The 16,185-nt window shown below is 46.7% G+C and overlaps 1 protein-coding gene across 1 annotated transcript in view; it reads right to left on the bottom strand.

Annotated features, from left to right (window-relative positions):
* LOC121864397 (centaurin-gamma-1A-like) overlaps positions 1–16,185 on the bottom strand; it is an 86,972-nt gene that overhangs the window by 26,192 nt on the left and 44,595 nt on the right. Inside the window, exons 2-3 of the mRNA XM_042363423.1 lie at positions 12,870–12,975; positions 12,059–12,185 (exon numbers count right to left, since the gene is read on the bottom strand). Coding sequence (XP_042219357.1) covers positions 12,059–12,185; positions 12,870–12,975 — 233 coding nt within the window. The remainder of the gene's footprint in view (positions 1–12,058; positions 12,186–12,869; positions 12,976–16,185) is intronic.

The following is a 16,185-nucleotide window of genomic DNA, read 5'->3' as shown; positions in this document are numbered from 1 at the left end:
TCTCCCACCCCTTCCACACCCACCTCACACCCATCACTCCTCCCACCCCTTCCATACCCACCTCTGCCACACCCATCACTCTCCCACCCTTCCACACCCACCCTCTGCCACACCCATCACTCTCCCACCCCTTCCACACCCACACCCATCACTCTCCCACCCTTCCACACCCACCCCTGCCACACCCATCACTCTCCCACCCCTCTTCCACACCCACCCCTGCCACACCCATCACTCTTCCCACCCCTTCCACACCCACCCCCAAGCCACACCCATCACTCTCCCACCCCTTCCACACCCACCTCTGCCACACCCATCACTCTCCCACCCCTTCCACACCCACCTCTGCCACACCCATCACTCTCCCACCCCTTCCACACCCACCTCTTCCATCACCACGCAACACCCTCCACAAACCGAATTCTTTCATTAAATAAATCCTCAACGTAAATCTCACAGCTTCAATAACAACAATAACAGATTTTCATAGAGGTTATTATAAGACATTACTGGTTCAGACAGGCCGGCGTGGGGTGAACATTATCCTGGGAAATATAAGTCGACCTTATCACGTTCAGCTTCGGCGCCCGTGACGAGCCAGTGACGTCACGTGATGTGCAGCTCACTCATGTTCTCACTTTGAAGTATATCTATGACGTCATGTGGCATCCATCCAGTTCATGTTCTCATTTTCAAGAATTGTTAGAGGGGAGAGGGAGTGGGAGGAGGAGGAGGAGGAGGAGGGAGTGGGAGGGAGGGAGGGAGGGAAGGAGGGGTGTTAAAGGTCAATCCACTACCGGGAAGATGACCTAAATTCATTCATTGCAAGACGGATTATGTAAACATTGAGGCGATATGACCTGTAACTGGGTAAATATTGACAATTGATGATCTATTATAACTTTTAAACTACGTAATTGATGGTATTATATAGCCTAATATATCTAAAAAAAACTACGTCAATATTGATGCAGGATGATAACGACGTAAATCTTGATGCGACATGGCCTATTAATACCCAGCTGGTTGCAGTCATGGGGCGGGTTTGTTATTGTTTACATGAGTGATGCTCTTGGCAGCAGGGAGGAGGTGGAGGCTGCGCCCAGCTGTCAGAGAGGAATGTCCCTCGCCCTTGTGAGAGATTACTTAGTGAGCCACCCACAAATACGGGATTACCGGGGATTTACCTCTCAACCCGGGTTAATGACTGTGTAATCCCGGTGATAGTTTGGTCTCACCGCCTCACCACGGTCAAGGGGAGCATTACACACACACACAAGGGAGCACTGAAGGGTTCTGACGGGTGCTGAAGGGTTCTGACGGGCACTGAAGGGTTCTGACGGGCACTGAGGGATTCTGACGGGCACTGAAGGGTTCTGACGGGCACTGAAGGGTTCTGACGGGCACTGAAGGGTTCTGACGGGCACTGAAGGGTTCTGACGGGCACTGAAGGGTTCTGACGGGCACTGAAGGGTTCTGACGGGCACTGAAGGGTTCTGACGGGCACTGAAGAGAGCGTTACTAAGGTGTACGTGACAGTGACAGTGAGTGACACCCTACACGAATAACATGACTTACTCTGCTGCTGAAAAGGTCACGCTAGTTAACTTGTCCTTATGACAGTGAGGATAAAAATAGTGTCACCAGATACCGTCATTATTATCAAAGGTCTTCCTGGAGGTGGGAGGGGGGGGGCTGTTATGGTGAGTAGTGATGGCGAGAGGTGACGACGGTTGTGATGGTGTGGGGTGAGGGTGATGGGTGATAGTGAGGGTGAAGGTGGTGGTGAAGGGGTGATAGTGAGGGGTGATGGCGAGAGGTGACGACGGTGGTGATGGTGTGGGGTGATGGGTGATAGTGAGGGTGAAGGTGGTGGTGAGGGGGTGATAGTGAGGGGTGACGATGGTGAGGGTGTTATTTCTCTGTTTAAGACACCATTATTTTTTTTTACTTTATTTTGATATAATTATCATAATTATGTAAAGGTAAAAAGCACTATGACCCAGGTAAATACAGTGAAAAGGAAGTAGGGAGGTGTGTGGGGAGGGAGAGAAGGGGGAGGGAGGGAAGGAAGGAGCGAAAGAGAGTGAGAGAGAGAGAGTGAGTTAACAATGGTAGCAGTAACAATGGTGGCAGTGTTGACATCCTGGACGGTGGCATGTACAGAGTAACACACACTCATCGTGGCTGACCCTTACCACCCAGCAACACACACACACCACCTGTACACCCACCTACACCACCACCTACCCACCCCAACACCCACCTACACCACCACCTACCCACCCCAACACCCACCTACACCACCACCTACCCACCTCAACACCCACCTACACCACCACCCACCTACACCACCACCTACCCACCCCAACACCCACCTACACCACCACCTACCCACCCCAACACCCACCTACACCATGGTTATACCTCTATCATCTACCAACCAATTAGGAGCCATCATTCACCCCCATTAGACAAATCCCCGTAATATATCGACCAATTACTGCAATAACAATAACAGCTGAGAGAGACGCATCAGAATGTTATTATTATAAATCACACCATTAAGGCCTCAGTGAGTAATTGATCATGTGAACTAAGGTGATTGGTAGTGGTTGTTAACTTTTTATGGGTAATTTATATGTTTTTAAATCTTCTGGGGTCATGGTTGAGGTTTTAAAGTGTGTGTGTGTGTGTGTGTGTGTGTGTGTGTGTGTGTGTGTGTGTGTGTGTGTGTGTGTACTTATTAAGCCCTGTAGCCATTCGGTATACACTAAAAATTATTTCTTGAAGGACATGCACAAACAGGTTCGAAAAACAGTATAGTGCCAAAACAGGTTAGAAAAGTATAGTGCCAGGACAGGTTAGAAAAGTAGAGTGCCAGGACAGGTTAGAAAAGTATAGTGCCAGGACAGGTTAGAAAAGTATAGTGCCAAAACAGGTTAGAAAAGTATAGTGCCAAGACAGGTTAGAAAAGTATAGTGCCAGGACAGGTTAGAAAAGTATAGTGCCAAGACAGGTTAGAAAAGTATAGTGCCAAAACAGGTTAGAAAAGTATAGTGCCAAGACAGGTTAGAAAAGTAGAGTGCCAGGACAGGTTAGAAAAGTATAGTGCCAGGACAGGTTAGAAAAGTAGAGTGCCAGGACAGGTTAGAAAAGTATAGTGCCAAGACAGGTTAGAAAAGTATAGTGCCAAGACAGGTTAGAAAAGTATAGTGCCAGGACAGGTTAGAAAAGTATAGTGCCAAGACAGGTTAGGAAAAGTATAGTGCTAAGACAGGTTAGAAAGTAGTGCCAAGACAGGTTAGAAAAAGTATAGTGCCAGGGACAGGTTAGGAAAAGTATAGTGCCAGGACAGTTAGAAAAGTAGCTAAAACAGGTTAGAAAAGTATAGTGCCAAGACAGGTTAGAAAAGTATAGTGCCAGGACAGGTTAGAAAAGTATAGTGCCAAGACAGGTTAGAAAAGTATAGTGCCAAGACAGGTTAGAAAAGTATAGTGCCAAGACAGGGTTGAAAAAGTATAGTGCCAACTGTGAACCCCTGATATGACTCCTTAAAGGTGCAATTTTCTTAGTGATTCTTGAACTTGGTGGCTGGATCGCGCCCTACCGAGTGTGTGTTAGCCAAGACCACGGAGCACCTACATGGGTACTGTCTATCTGTCTGTCTGTCTGTCTGAAGTTATCTTTCTTTCTTTCTCTCTCTCTTTCTTCCCCTTATTCCTCTCTTCTTCCTTCCCTCCATCACCATTCAGGGAAGGATTGCTAGAGCTGACAGTAAATACCTGGAGGCCGCTGACACACACCACCAATGCTGTGGTGACGAGCTGACGACTGAGACCTGACACACAAACTGCACACCCCGCGCTGACATCGAGGGGGGGGGGAGGAGGCGGAAGGGGGGGGGAGGCGCTGACGGGGTAGTTGGTGATGGATGAATGAGAGAGAGAGAGAGAGAGAGAGAGAGAGAGAGAGAGAGAGAGAGAGAGAGAGAGAGAGAGAGAGAGAAATCACGGAGAGGAAGGAAGAAGTCATGGGCGGTGGGCGGGGAGGAACAATCAGCTATGGGCGGGTGTGTGTTGTGGTATAAACAATAGAGGATCACCACCGCCCACGACAATAACATTATGCCACCCACCACTCCCATACCACCCATCATCACCTAACCAAACACCCTTTACCACTCAGTCACCCGGATCACCCGCACGACCATCATCCACCACAAACCACTCAAATACAACTAATTCCCTCTCCATCCTCCCCCCCTTTCACTACCATACGGCCCGCCCACTCACTTACCCACCCACTCACCCAACACAAGGCCCTACACAAACAACAGAACACTCGTGGCATCAATTAAAAAACAAAAAGTGTCAAACTTACCGAGGCACAACAATAAGTGACAATAGCGAGTCCCTGAGTGGGGGGGGGGAGCAGGAGGAGGCATGGGGATCCTGGAGGCGACGCTGAGGAATCAATACCTCCTAACAATACGTTACAGGAGCCTCCAGCCACACAGCCTCGTCTCTGGTCCATCCTCAGCTTAAGTGTGTGCCTGAATAACACCGTAAGTGTCATTATGGATGAACCAGTGACACGTGCCCTTGAGCCCCTCACAAAACCCTCCTGCCTCTTACCCCACCTCCCTCCCAAACAACACTATGCCAATTCTGGGTCATACCCCCTCCAGTAATACCACGCTTGGTCATCCCTCTACAGCTCTCTTTGCTATATAAAAACACAATATAACACCATTACCCACCAACTAACACCACACACACACACGCTGCTACACTATGCCACTTTCTCCCTCCTCTCTGGCTAGCGGGTGCATGGGACCACTAAACCAGCAGTGGCCACGTCCCCAAGCTTAATTAAACAAGATAATGAAGAAGAAAAAAAAACTAGGAGTATTCATTGTGGGAGACTCAGCTGCTCATTTGTGCCGCCGACAACACGCAGCGGCCACAAAAATTATCCCTGTCGTATTCAGTCGTTAAACAGGATAGTAAAAAAAACAAGAATACAAAAATATGCAACAGAGATGAGTGGTTGGATCTACAATAACAATAAAGTGTGTTACATGAACCAGAAGGATATACAATTGTATCAGTGTTGTGTATTGCGTGTGTATGTGTGTGTTTTGCGTGTGTGTGTGTGTGTGTGTGTGTGTGTGTGTGTGTGTGTAATAATAATAATAATAATAATAATAATAATAATTAACGGTTTATTGAAAGAGCTTGGCAGTCAGAAGGCTGAAAATATACAGTTACATATTTGGGGAATGGGTTACGAATTACAAATAATATACAAGTGACATAAGTGACACAAATAAGACATATAGTAACTTAGATGGGGATCAGCTCAAACTACAGTTCATTTCAACATAGTGACAGTGTAGGGAGCAGTGTTTACTGGGAGTGAATACACTGATTCATTACATGTGTGTGTGTGTGTGTGTTGTACGGTCCTAAATACATTATTGAATTTACAACTGTGTGTGTGTGTGTGTGTGTTGCATGAAGAGCCTCACCAAAGGAACGCACGAGTGGGCTTGCAAAATACCAACAGTGTATGTATGTATGTATGTGTGTGTTTTTACAAGCAAGTGACCACAGAGGGACACGTGATTGGATTTCCACAAACAACTAAACACAGACTTGTATAATCTATAAAACAACAACAAAACACCCCCTCTCTCCCCCTACAATGAACAGTAAACCACGAAGTAAAACTAAACCAACCTTTTAAACCAAAGTATTAGTGTTAAATGCCCTAAATGTCATACCTAAAGTTCATTGACACACAAGAAAGGAATACAAGGGTTTCATTCTCCTTTCTGCTTGTGGCTGTGGTAATTCATTCTTGCATCTTTTATTGTGTTTTGTTGAGGTTTAGTTGGTTGGTTGGACACGAGGGTTTGTGTTTTGCCTGTTGATTTCTCTCTCTCTCGTTGAAATCTTGAGAGAGAGAGAAAGAGAGGTTACCCAAGTGTTAAAACCAACTGGTCACGCTGTTTGCCCTCACCACACACTCTCTCTCTCTCTCCATCCACTGAAAAAACAAAATCAAATCATCGCCCCAATCCTTTATTTAATCAAGTTCCCTTTCACCTTAACCCCGCCCCGGTAATCTCTTCAGCACGCCCTTACAGCCCGCACGCCATATAATAATGATCCCTCACGTGGGCGTAGGTCGTGATAGACAATGGGCGGCGGAAGTGTAGGAGCCGCAGTGTCGCCCGTAATGCTCCCGTGTGGCGGCCGCAGCTTCCTCCTCTGGAACATCTTGGTATTAGGAGCACGTGTAAGGCGCTACCCATCCTGGCTATCATGTTACACGCGTCCAGTAGCAGCACCTCCTCCTCCCCACACACTCCAGGTGTCACTCTAGTGTACAGCCAAGGACCAACACACACACAGTTAACACTCACAGGGTCCTCCAGAGTCCTCATACAAAATCAGTTTTCAGAAATTTTTGGATATATTGCTGTGTGTGTGTGCGTGTGTGTGTGTGTGTGTGTGTGTGTGTTAAATTCCTACACATTGGGCACACTATTAATCGTATCAGATAAAATAAAGAATTTTTTATTATTATTACGACAACAAGAGTCGCACCACCGGCGCGCGCGCGCGCGCACACACACACACACACACACACACACACACACAGAGCTTCATCTCTTGTCACCAACCAACAAAATAATTACACGGCCAGGATTACAGATCTCTACCCGTCCCTCAGTCACCGTGGGATGTTGTTATCTCCTGTAATGGGGGTGAACGCAGCCACCATTTCACGGCCGTTTTACCTCAAGACATGGGTGACGTGAGGGCTGGGTGGGTCAGCTGGACCACGTCGGGAGCCCCATCACTAGTGGGTCATCATAACTGAGGGCCCCCGACTAAAAATACTACTTCATCACTGGCAGCCCAACAAGAGACCCACAAGAGGGGGCCCCACTACGGCACCCACATCCCTGGACACCCCTACAAGAAGTTCATCACTGAGGGCTCATCACCACTGGCAGGTCATCACACGGATCACAAGACCAGGGAAGCTCCGTGATAAATCAGGAGGTAAGCCTGTTAATACCTCTCCTGTTGCTGCTGCCTTCCAACACTTGATATGTGACACAAATGACAAACTGCCGCAAACATACTTCTTCATGAACGACTTTCCTACCATGAGTGGGAGCACATCTTCACGTCTTTCTGTCACAAACTGCTGTACTCACTAACTCTTCCCTACGAACAACAAAATACCTGTCTTCCCCTCACCTACATTTAGTAAAAACAAAAATGTCTACTACAACAGGTATTTTTATGAAGTGATTCCATTTTTTTGTCGTACTCAAATTTCTACGACATTTTCTGGGAGGATTTGATCGCTATGACGTACTCTAAAGATAACACAAATTATTATGAAGAGGGAGGCAACAGGTGTGTGAGAGAAGGTGTATAGGTGAGGTAATAATCTATGAAAAGAAGACTAGTATTTTCTCTATCACCACAAAACGTCAATCCATCTATCTATCTATCTATCTATCTATATATCCATCCATCTATACCTATCTATCTATCTATCTATCTATCTATCTATCTATCTATCTATATATCCATCCATCTATACCTATCTATCTAACTATCTATCTTGAACGTGTGTGCATTTGTGGTGTTCCCCGCCACATAAACCCTTAACGAAGTCTACACCACAGCAGGGAGAGGGAGTGAGGGAGAGAAGGGGGGGAAAAGAGGAGGGGAGAAAGGAGGGAGAGGGAAGAAAGGAGGGAGAGGGAAGAAAGGAGGGAGAGGGAAGAAAGGAGGAAGGAAGAAAGGAGGGAGAGGGGCAGGGAGGAGAGGGGAGAAAGGAGGAGAGGAAGAAAGGAGGGATACAAGAAAGGAGGGAGAGGGGAAGAAAGGAGGGAGAGGGAGAAAGGAGGAGAAGGAAGAAAGGAGGGAGGGAAGAAAGGAGGGAGAATAAGAAAGAGGGAGAGGGAAGAAAGGAGGAGAAGGAAGAAAGGGAGGGAGAGGGAAGAAAGGAGGAGAGGGGAGAAAGGGAGGAGAGGGAAGAAAGGAGGGGAGAGGGAAGAAAGGAGGAGAAGGGAAGAAAAGGAGGGGAGGGAAGAAAGGAGGGAGAGGGAGAAAGGAGGGAGAGGGCGAAAAGGAGGGAGAAGGAAGAAAGGAGGGAGAGAGGAAGAAAGGGGTGGGGAGAGGGAGAAGGAGGAGAGGGAAGAAAAGGGAGGGAGAAGGAAGAAAGGAGGGAGAGGAAGAAAGGAGGGAGGGAAGAAAGGAGGAGAGGGAAGAAAGGAGAGAGGAAGAAAGGAGAGAGAGGAAGAAAGCAGAGAGAGGGAAGCAGGAGAGAGAGGAAGAGGCAAAAGAAGGAAAGATGGGAAGAAGAGAAACAAAGAATGAAAGGAATGAAGAAGGAAAGAGGAGGAAGGAGAAAAGGAATGAAGGAAGGAGGAGAGAGGAAGGAGGAGGAGAGTGAGAATACACCAGTTCCTAATCACCCACACCATCCACCACATTACTGAAAGAACACCTCACTAACACTTAATTTATTGCCCCAGCGTAAAAAAAAAAAAAAAAAAAAAAAAAAAAACCTGTGGTCGCTCCTTGTGACTAGTGTACGGGCCTTCATTTTACGGCGGCCAGGGAAGCCATATTTGCCGTGACGCCAATACAAAGGCCTCATGTCATGCCGCCAAAGCCACTTGCATTTAGGAGGAAAATTATTACAAAATACGTCCCTTTTTTTCGTTGGGCATTTTCTACCTCACCTCCCAACCCCCCCCCTACCCCCCTCCGAACCCCCTCCTGGCCACCTACCTGGAATGGCCACCATGGACGAGTTCATTAACGGGGGACAAGTTTACCTGCAGCCTTAACATAGATGTGACGGGGTACACTCCTTGGGTGACGGGGTACACTTCTTGGGTGACGGGGTACACTTCTTGGGTGACGGGGTACACTTCTTGGGTGACGGGGTACACTTCTTGGGTGACGGGGTACACTTCTTGGGTGACGGGGTACACTCCTTGGGTGACGGGGTACACTCCTAAGGTGATGGGGTACACTCTTGGGTGACGGGGTACCTCCAGATAGTACCAGTACCAATAGAATGTCAAAATACAGTATAATACAATGTCACAGAAATGCACTCACGCGATTTCTTTACCCACAAGAGACAAAGCTCACCTTCCGTTTACGCTATCTTCACTATGTTAGGTGACCGTCACTACTCTGCCCACACCTGCTGGATAGGATCTCTCCAAAATAAAGCTAGAACGAGTTTGTGGAGATGAACCAAACTTTTGTAGGATTTGAGTCCGACAAAAAAAAAAAATCCACATGATAAACTTTTAGTATAAATCCCGCGCCCAAAATCGATCAAGGGTTTTCGTGGGTGTCAAAGAAAACGATGATACGAGACAGTTTTCAGGGGTTACTATATTAATTTACAGTAAAGGCGTCATAACTCTTGGTATTTATCTTACCATGGTATAGGTTAGCGAGCAGAGGTGTTTGAAAGGTTTTATTATTATTATTATTATTCCCGTGTGTCTTATTATCCTTTCTGTTGCTATGGGGTTTCTCTTCTTACCTGTTATTCCTGATTCTCCTACACCTCTTCTCCATTACATCTCTTCCTCTTCTTATTATTTATCTTCCTTAATTCCCCTGACGGATAATTCCACTATTTTCCTCCCTATATTTTCTTCTCTTTCCCTCTCACTCTATATAATCTTGACCCCGCCATCTGTCTTGCTCTTGTATAATCTTTCCCACTCTTTAACGGGTTCTCATAGTCTTCCTCACTGTATTAACGATATTCCTCATAACCATTATTGTTATGGATACTGTTGTTATTATTATTATTATTATTATTATTATTATTATTATTATCGTTTTTGTTAACTGTGTTGTCGTTATCATCATTATTATTATTATTATTATTATTATTATTATTATTATTAAACATTATTTCTTTATGAATCAACAATCAAATTAAGGTGCGCTCGGATTTCTAGGTAAGAAGTAGAATGGTGAAAGTGGTCCTGGTGAGTGGTCCTAGCGAGTGTGGTCCTGGTGAGTGGTCGTAGTAAGAGTGGTCCTGGTGAGTGTGGTCCAAGTGAGTGGTCCTGGTGAGAGTGGTCCAGGTGAGTGGTCCTGGCGAGAGTGGCCCTGGCGAGAGTGGTCCAGGTGAGTGGTCCTGGCGAGAGTGGTCCTGCATGGTGAGAGTCATGGCTGGAGAGGGCCAGGCAGACCACGGCCCCACACCACAGCTTTAATTCTGTGCTTGCTGACACACACACACACACACACACACACACACACACACACACACACACACACACCACCCTCACTCTCCCTCAGCACTTTCCCTACCAGAGAGGGAAAGGAAATGAGCGTCATATGCAGGAATTTCGCTGATATGATGCGAGTGAACAGCAGGAGGGTGAAAAGCCCTCCCCAAGACCAACCCCTTGACTCTCTCTCCCCTACTATCACTTTCCCCCCGCAACCACAACTACCTCCCCACCAGCTCCCGTCTTACTTCCAACCACCACCCCTTCCCCACCACAAAAACCACTTCCCACCAACACCCACTTCCTAACACCACCACTACCACCACCCACTGAACAAATACCACCCCACCACCACCTTCGTCGACGCCTTCCCCAGGAGTCACATACAACAGAGCCTACCTACCAACCCAACCCTGAACTCACTCAAGTCACCTTAATATTGTGTCTTAAAATAAATACAATACGGTAATAAATTAATAAACAAATATTCTAATAAATCAAGAAAAAACTAAATAATAACCAATAAGTAAAACAGCATCTGATAAATAACAATAATTCAACAATAGAATATGGAAAAACAAAATATTAAATACAAAAAAAACAACAGCATTCAGGTGTTTTTTATTAAACACATACACACACCTGTAGATAAAATAACAATGAAAACAGATAAACAATAACAATGGGAGAATAACGAGGCAGGTTCACAGCTCCAACCTATTACAGTACAATATTAACTCCTAAACAATTGACCTTTGACCCCTTTTGACCCTTAACAACGAGGTCACATTATCCCTATAACCTTAGATATCGACTCAATTAACATGCTAATGAAAAATCTAATGACAGGTAACTTTTACAACAGGTGAGGAGGTATGGGTGCTCAAACTAGCTCAACCAATATCACTACCAAACACGACCATAACCCAAACAACCACAATTTCAGAGTGTTGTTGTTGTTGAAGAATAAATAAAGCCAGAATGAGAAAACATCAGTCACACGAGAAGTCTGTTTGTCTGTCATGGTTTAGCACACACACACACACACACACACACACACACACACACACACACACACACACATCCCATTGTTCTCCCAGGCTCTCAGCAACACAATAATGATATCCTCACGCAGATGAAATTTCCACACGGGATTGCTGATAAAAAAAAGCAAAAAAAAACACACAAAAACACGACATTTTATCTCACCTGTGTTAAAAAGCTGTCGTCCCCATTAATAAATGCTTAATGAGTCAAACTATTAAAGGTAATTCCCTCTTGACCATCATTACAGTTATTAACAGGTGGAGGTGACTCCCTAATGATGCGGTAATGATATACACTAAACAGGTAATTTATTAATGGAAGTTGTCATGTCACCTGGTCCTAACACTGTCACCTGTTAATTAGTCATTTACCTGTTTCTTGATTAGTTATAACCAAGACGTGAATCAGGAACAGTCGAGAGTGAGAATCAAGAAAAGACGGAAATAACGCGAATGTTTTGTGTGTGTGTGTGTGTGTGTGTGTGTGTGTGTGTGTGTGTGTGTGTGTGTGTGTGTGTGGGTGTGGGTGTGTGTGTGTGTGTGTGTTCTCAAGGCTGACAAATAACACTGAGATTGGAGGGAGATGATGTATGTGGATATTAGTGTGCAACCGTCCATATCTTAATGTGAGTGTGGTGGATGAGGGTGAGGTAGGTGTGGGTGGTGTGGGTGTTTCAGGTATGGGTGTAGGGGGTCTTACCTGTAGTTCTGGAGGGCCTCCTTCATCACGGATAAGGAGCAGGTAACTTTGACCATCCAGGACGATCTCCTTCTTGAACCGGCCGCCCTCGGGACTCTCCTCCTGCATGTAGGACCCCGTCAGGTATCTGCAACACCACAGGATTTTGGTTCAAGGAGGACCTCTTCACCACGTGTACCTCCCTGTCTCAGATTTCAAGGCAAGACTCACCAATAAAAAATAATCAAGGTAAGACTCACCCCTTTATACGAGTACTCAAACAGCTCAGTAGAGAAATGAAGACTCATCTCTTATAATACAATCACGTGAACAGTGGAGCCACTTGGGGAGCCTCTGGGGAGCCTCCAGGAAGAACAAGCTCCACTGCACAACAATTCATGCTCCCTAACGGTGTCTAGCTGCCCACCAATTATTTTTCACCTCATCCAAAAATTCAGCTTCATTGTCTCATAAACTTCAATACTTACGGGGGGAAAGGGATCCCGTGATTTCTGTGTGGTCACCATATAGTAAAATGACCAAAGATGCCAGAAATAAGACTGAATTAGACTGACTTAGTTACAGGGTAAAGACTGAACTAGACTGACTCAGTTATAGGGTAAGACTGAACTAGACTGACGTACTTATAGGGCAAGACTGAACTAGACTGACGTAGTTACAGGACAAGACCAAACTAGACTGACTTATAGTTACAGGGTAAAAACTGAACTATGAAGACTGTATCACTATCAGTCTTTAGCCTGAACCTGTGAACCTGAAACACACACGCACACTGACATAGACAAGACCTGTGACCTGAGATACAACTGACCTGTGGACGAGGGCGGACTTGCCAGAGGAGAGCGACCCGACGATACCCAAACGCAGGTCAGGGACGCCTCTCGACAACGTCCATTCCTGAGAGTTAACGAACGAGTCTGAAACACAAGAAAAAAAAACACAACTCACATTAGTCTCACCAACACAAAACACACACACACAAAAACACATTAAATAACCAACTTAAGTCACCTTGGATTTATGAAAGACTAATTCGAAAATAGATTAAGTTAAGTTTATCAGTATAACATGAAATAACAATCTGAAACAACAATACCTAAATTATTTCAGTGTACAATATGAAACACTATATTGAAACACAAGGAACGGTACAATATGAAACACAAGAGACACCCACGTCAGTCACACAACGCAACACTGACGGGCCTGACTGAAACACTTAAGTAAAATGGCGCAGTTGTCGGAACACTCTTGTGAAATGATACCACAGGAGAGAGAGAGAGAGAGAGAGAGAGAGAGAGAGAGAGAGAGAGAGAGAGAGAGAGAGAGAGAGAGAGAGAGAGAGAGACTATTTTACTTCTCGTAAATAATGATAATGAGAGACGCAGTATGTGATCTAAGGCTCTCACCTCTACTACCCACTCCACTTCTCCCTCTCACTCCACTCCTCCCTCTCACTTCACTCCTCCCTCACTCCACTTACCCCACACAACCCACCCCTCCCACTCACTCCACCACCCACAACCCATCCCATCAACCATCTGTAACCCATTCATACTACACGCACCCCATTATCCACCCTCGGACATCCATCACCCACCCCAGCCCACCCACCACCCACTTCATCTACCAGCCCCTTCCCTCGCCTTACAAATGTTAGCAATAAAAATCCTGCACAAGGGAAAAACCTTTGTCCACACACACACACACACACACACACACACACACACACACACACACACACACACACAGTAGGTGAGTATGGAGGTGGTGCGGAGGAGGCACCGTGGGGGACTGGGTGAAGGCCACCTACATACTTAAGATGAGTCACACAGCTGAAGGAGTGAGGGGGGGCTGGTGGTCACGTCCAGCCCCCTCAGGCCTGCCATAACCTCCACCACCCACCTCCCTCTTACCGCCTCCAGCTGCTGTGCCCACCTGACGGACACCTAAAATGTCAGAGGTCAAACTAATCAAACCACACCGACTGGTCTTATACATGACGAAGACCGGATAATAGAGCTCTACCTTGTGACTTTAAGGTCGTCCACACACACACACACACACACAGAGGTTGAGAGCGTAACAAGGTGATTTACGGCTCACTAGTGTGTGACCCAGACCTTGACGGTACAAATATCACCAGAGATTGGCGGGTCAGTATTGTGTCTGCACCCCCCTGGATCCTCAACCCAGCCACACCATCTGTCAACCCAGTCACACCATCTGTCAACCCAGTCACACCATCTGTCAACCCAGTCACATCATCTGTCAACCCAGTCACACCATCTGTCAACCCAGTCACACCATCTGTCAACCCAGTCACACCATCTGTCAACCCAGTCACACCATCTGTCAACCCAGCCACACCATCTGTCAACCACACCCTATAATCAATTAAGTCACACCTTCCTACCACTGACCTAGGTCTTACCGTTTAATGACTGGTCCACTACCTCGACACCTGGTTGACCATTCTATAATATAATGGACACACACACACACACACACACACACACACACACACACACACACACACACACACCGGCATTTTTAGATTGATCAGCGTGCCCCATACCGCCGGAGCACCATACACCTGTCAGAGCACCATACACCTGTCCCATACACCTGTCAAGTGCACACTTACCAGACTATCAATCAAACAATGTCAGTCCTTCACACCTGTCGGTATCATATACACCAATCACAGTAATTAGTGTATAGGGGAAGCCAGACAGGTAAGACTCCACCTGTTCATTACTATCACTCCACACACACACACACACCCCTTGTTATCACGCTACATGTTTTAGTTTTTTTTACCGCTATATGTGTTTATAAATCACACCTCGCTATATATCCATCGTCACACACCGCTACTCCCGCTACTTGCTACATTCATCCCACCACCACACACACACACAAGAACCTTCAAACACCATTTACAAAGCCGTCCCCCCCACCACTCCCTCCCGCCACCCACCCACCCGCTAACACCTTCCTCACACCGGTCCACCAACAGATTACACGGGGTGGACACGTCAGAAGGCCTTGCACCAGGTGGGTCACGGGGTAGAGGTGGTGGTGGTTCTTCCTCCTCCTCTTCCTCCTGGCTTCTAAGGTCACACTGAACTGTATATGGTGAAGAGGTGAGTCATGCCCTACAGTCGTCACACCTGTCCATAACTGGTGTGGTGATTAGCTCGGGGAGGGGGGGAATACAAGACCGATAACACACACACACACACACACACACACACACACACACACACACACACACACACACACACACACACACACGACTCAACACTATATATACGAATAATGAGAAACAGAGGCAGGTGTGTGTGTGTGTGTGTGTGTGTGTGTGTGTGTGTGTGTGTGTGTGTGTGTGTGTATAAAAAAAAACTTAGAATATTACCACATCCCCTTAGGCTCAAGCACCACCACCACACATACCCTCTGACCCTCCCACCACACTCACTGATTCTCCCACACACCCACTGACCCCCCACACACCCACTGACTCCCTCCCACACACACTGACCCCTCCCACACACCCACTGACTCCCCCTCCCACACCACTGACCCTCCCACACACCCACTGACTCCCTCCCACACACCCGGTGACCCTCCCACCACACCCACTGACCCCTCCCACACACCCACTGACCCTCCCACACACCCACTAACATTGTGATATATCCTCGCCACTTTAATACCGGTGATGACGTGTGGCTCGAGGGAGTTTTACCTGCTCACTGACACAAGGACCCGGGGACCCTTGCTTTTTCATGGAGGAGTTTTTGTTTATATGACGAACAAACTCATATGAAATGTCAACTCGACCCGGGGATGTTATGACTTAATATTGTGTTTGTTGTAGGTCTCTCTCTCTCTCTCTCTCTCTCTCTCTCTCTCTCTCTCTCTCTCTCTCTCTCTCAGTGGGATAGAAAACCTGACCTGACGTTATCCACTGTCTGGTTCTCACGGCTGGTGGAGGTGAACATCGAACCATATCCTTATTAGTTCTCACCAGTAGCCGCCCCGCCACCCACCCCAACCCACCCCGCTCCGTCCCACACCCCCACACTAGCTCAGACCCTCCCCTCCCCCAACTTGTCTAG

Source organism: Homarus americanus, unplaced genomic scaffold, assembly GCF_018991925.1.
Source record: "Homarus americanus isolate GMGI-L3 unplaced genomic scaffold, GMGI_Hamer_2.0 scaffold43707, whole genome shotgun sequence".
Taxonomy (NCBI): Eukaryota; Metazoa; Arthropoda; class Malacostraca; order Decapoda; family Nephropidae; genus Homarus; species Homarus americanus.
Note: the sequence above shows the minus strand (reverse complement) of the source record. Positions and strands in the feature narration are given on the sequence as shown.